Source organism: Gavialis gangeticus, unplaced genomic scaffold, assembly GCF_001723915.1.
Source record: "Gavialis gangeticus isolate Ggan-Ray unplaced genomic scaffold, GavGan_comp1, whole genome shotgun sequence".
Taxonomy (NCBI): Eukaryota; Metazoa; Chordata; order Crocodylia; family Gavialidae; genus Gavialis; species Gavialis gangeticus.
In genome coordinates this window covers 6,562,357-6,566,433 of record NW_017729020.1, presented here as the reverse complement: position 1 = coordinate 6,566,433, position 4,077 = coordinate 6,562,357, and the positions used below count along the sequence as shown (strand labels likewise).

The following is a 4,077-nucleotide window of genomic DNA, read 5'->3' as shown; positions in this document are numbered from 1 at the left end:
GGCGCCTAATGTTGCATTTCCTCCGCGCTAAGCCTGGGAACCCAGAAGTGGCATGGGTTGCAGAGCTGCTCGTTTTGTTTGTGTTGCCTCTGCCCAGCTAAGTTGATTTTTTCTTTCAATGTACACCAGGAAGAAGGGGTTTGGCGGAACAGCAGGAATGGCCTACGTGGGAACAGTGTGCTCCAAGAACCACGCCGGAGGGATTAATGTGGTAGGGGATTGTTGATATCGTTCTCAGTTTTAAAACCTAATGTGCCCTTTGTAGGCCTCCATGCAGAAGTGAGGCCATATGGAGGAGCTGATGGATGCCTCTGGAAGTTAAGCAAAGTACCCTTCAGCAGCTGGCAGGCAGAAAATGTTGTGGCCCCTTTGCTAGGAAGCTCACGTTAATGCGATGCTTAAGGTCATACGGTTCCTCCCAGCGTGCGAATGCTGTTGATGTCCTGGACAGACCTTCTGCTAATTCTTCCTCTGTTGTGGTTACATGCAGTTTGGACAAATGAGCGTAGAGATGTTTGCGTCCATTGTGGCACACGAGCTTGGCCATAACCTGGGAATGAACCACGATGATGAAAGAGAGTGCTACTGTGGCACCAACAGCTGTATTATGAATTCTGGAGCATCGTAAGTGGCTTTCCTTGATGCCGAGGTGGAGAAGACTTTCGTAAGGGTCCAGCTTCCGTCTTTGTCCTCAGCATTTATATGGTGCTGTTCATCGTGAAGTCTTCTAACCGTATTGTAACTGTAGGTAGCAGTCAGTGAGGAAAGCAAATGTCCCCTGTGTGCTACAGTTTGGGGAACTGAACATTAAATGTCGTAGTTTGGAGGAGCCAGGCACGCGGTCGTTTGTCTATCGGTGCTTTTCGACCTGTGGTCTGCGGACCCCGGGGGGTCCGCATGCTATGCTTAAGGGGCCCGTGAAAGATGACTGGTCAGTCAAAAAGAGGATTATACCCACACTTGCAATTCACTTCTGTTTGAAATGTCTGCTGGGCTCAGCTTCTCCGTTCAAACATGTTTAGGGGTCTGCAAATGAAAACAGGTTGAAAACCACTGGTGTAGGTAACATCTGTTCACTGGTGCCTGGATTTCTGGACTGGGGCGGCTTGCAGCATTTTAGACGGTTGCAGTAACAGTGCTATAACAATACCTGCTCAGTGTGTTTAATTAGAGTAAGGGCCTTTGCCTTTCAGAGGTCAGAGATGGAACCTGGGTCCCTTTTAGAAGCTTAATGCTTGTCTTTCTCTGGCACTTGGCTCTCACTTTTGCTATACAAATGCTGCCTTAAGCAAGACTGTGGGTTGTGAAGAACTCGTGGCAGGCACAGCGAATGGGCTGCCAAATACTCTCTGTTGCAGAGGATCCAGAAACTTCAGCAGCTGCAGTGCTGAAGACTTTGAGAAGTTAACTCTCAACAAAGGTGGCAGCTGCCTGCTCAACGTTCCCAGGCCGGATGAAACCTACAGCGTCCCGTTTTGTGGCAACAAGCTGGTGGATACTGGGGAGGAGTGTGACTGCGGTTCCGCAAAGGTTGGTCATCCGTGTGCTGCGTGACGGCTCCTGGGTGCCTCTCTGCCTCGGAGGGGGAACGTAAGTCCATACGATTCGGTGAATTACTCTTGTCTCTGCAGGAATGTGAGAGGGACCCTTGCTGTGAAGCAGGGACTTGTAAACTCCGAGCGGGTGCTGAATGTGCCTACGGCGACTGCTGTAAAAACTGTCGGGTAAGAGGCGGGAGGAGGCGGTCGCAACTTTCACTTTAAATACCCTTGGGCAAGTCCGTGACGGGGGAAGTGCTGGCCCGGGCTGGGGAGTCCAGGAGGGAGCTGTTGCGTGCTGGGCGGGGACGCGGCATGTATGCAGGTGTGTGTTTGGCACCAGCCGGCAACTGTAGCAGGGTGCGAGGTCGGTCGGTGGGGCTCGGCGCATAGAGGGCACGGTGCTGCACACCGTGCATCTCGTGACTGACTTGCTGTTCCCTTCCCCTTCTCCTGCACACTCCTTTGTAGTTCCTTCCAGGAGGCACCGTGTGCCGGGCAGGTAACAACGAATGCGACCTCCCTGAGTACTGCAATGGGACCTCCCAGTTCTGCCAGCAGGACTTTACGGTGCAGAATGGATACCCGTGCCACAACGAGGAAGCCTATTGTTACAACGGGGTGTGCCAGTACTACAACGCCCAGTGCCAGGCTATCTTTGGCCCAAGTAAGGATGGTGATGAGAGTAAACCCTTCCAAGGCAAATGAATAGAGGGGAATGAGCAAGCTTAGTCAACCATTACAGGTTTTAGGTATGTTTTTAATAGGGAAATTAAAAAAAAAAGACACGCCTGAAAATTGGCCACGTATTGGAAACTGTCTGTAGTATTTATGAGAGTTTTCTTTGCCCGCATAAATTTTCATTACATTTACGGACACATTCATGTCTCGAGTACTAATAATTTCCTTGCCATGATAAATGTGCCTTTTCAGGGCTACATAGGTAGTTGTGAAGATTTACTTAGCGATATAATTAACTGTGGCTAAGTAACTCTGTTCTCCATATCCTCTGTTAGCCTGAAATGTGAGATTTTTTTCGTGACCCGATCTTTATCTCTCTTGATCCCTCGAAGCATTCGCGTGGCAGGAAGATGGTGGTGTGACTCGATGTGATCCAGGGGCTGGCGAGAAGGGCGGGGAGAGTGATATATATCTATATATATTTTTTTCTCTCTCTCTCTGTTACTGGACCTCACTCCCCTAATGCCTGTGTGCTGGTGGTCTGGTTTTCCAGGAGCAAAGGCTGCCCCTGACATTTGTTTTGCTGAAGTAAATTCCAAAGGTGACAGGTTTGGCAACTGCGGCTACCATGGCAATGACTACAGAAAGTGTTCCACCGGGTGAGTTGGGTTTAACGCAGCAGGGGATGCTCCGCAGCACCGGTCTAAAGCCCTACATTCAGGTGCCGTGGAATTAGTCGGCTCTTCAGACCTATCTGCATAACAGGGCTTTGTAATCGGCGCATCAGACGCATCCTGCCCCACAGTCTACCTTCATACTGGAGGTGTCGTTGTGGAGGGGAAGCAAATTAGCTTGCAGATAGTCGTCTTCTTGCCGTAGCCTCCGGGGCAGCGGCATTGGAGACAGAGGGCGCACGTGCATACGTTTGTAGGGAGATGTCCCTTTTGCTTCCTTCTAGTGTTACAAATAGTGGCCTTTCACTAAGCGTCCGGGTTCAAGCAACTTCCCTGTAAGGTGGAATGGATCAGTTGTTGCCAAGTGGAAAAAGAGGCACTTCAAAAAAGAAGGAATCTTCCTTCTGCTGTCCTTGAGCTGCTGTAGCTTTTCAGCACACCAGTTTATCTGGTAACTGCCTGTAGCCTCTGTTGAGTTATGAGGAGAGGAAGTTGCTCTGTAGCTTTGTCAGTGTTTGCTTCTATTCTACAGAGCAAGTGCACACGTGCCTTCGTAGAGACAGGAATAGTAAAGGGGCGTGTTTGCTGTTGCTTGAGGATTGGAACAGCTTGCAAATAGTCAGCTCCGTCTTGTTCTGCATTTCACTTTAGTGGTGATACTGCTGGTGAACGTATCTTTTCCTCTGTAATTCCCGCTAGCAAGCTTGGGCAAAATGCCCAGCGCATGCTAATTGCTTGCCTTCTCAGAGTAGTAGAGCCATAACCATCCTTTCAATGGCTGCCTCCTAGGAATGCCATGTGTGGGAAGCTACAGTGTGAAAACGTGGGAGCCCTGCCTGTGTTTGGGATAAAACCCGCCACTATTCAGACCCCCATTGGACACACCACGTGTTGGGGTGTGGACTTCCAGCTGGGATCTGATGTTCCCGATCCCGGAATGGTGAATGAAGGGACAAAATGTGACACTGGAAAGGTAATCGGGAGACGTTTTTGTAAAGTGGCGTTTTCGATGTTAGACTGGAATCTTAGCACGTGCATGGACACTGCGCGTGGTGTAAAGCCGTGCACGCTTGTTTAATGCAAAAGGCAGAAACATGTTGGTTTCCCTTCCTGCTTCCCCTCACTGAAATGACCAGTGCCATTCCTGGAAACAAACAATGTGAATTTATTCCTTAAGCGTCCCC

General features: G+C 49.8%; 1 protein-coding gene across 3 annotated transcripts in view; it reads left to right on the top strand.

The window, feature by feature from the left end:
* Positions 1-4,077, top strand: part of LOC109295537 (disintegrin and metalloproteinase domain-containing protein 9-like) — a 42,432-nt gene that overhangs the window by 32,603 nt on the left and 5,752 nt on the right. For all 3 annotated transcript variants that reach the window (XM_019514437.1, XM_019514436.1, XM_019514434.1), the window contains 7 exons: positions 130-211; positions 491-624; positions 1,359-1,530; positions 1,632-1,724; positions 2,010-2,205; positions 2,773-2,878; positions 3,683-3,866. In XM_019514437.1, the coding sequence (XP_019369982.1) occupies positions 130-211; positions 491-624; positions 1,359-1,530; positions 1,632-1,724; positions 2,010-2,205; positions 2,773-2,878; positions 3,683-3,866 (967 nt within the window). The remainder of the gene's footprint in view (positions 1-129; positions 212-490; positions 625-1,358; positions 1,531-1,631; positions 1,725-2,009; positions 2,206-2,772; positions 2,879-3,682; positions 3,867-4,077) is intronic.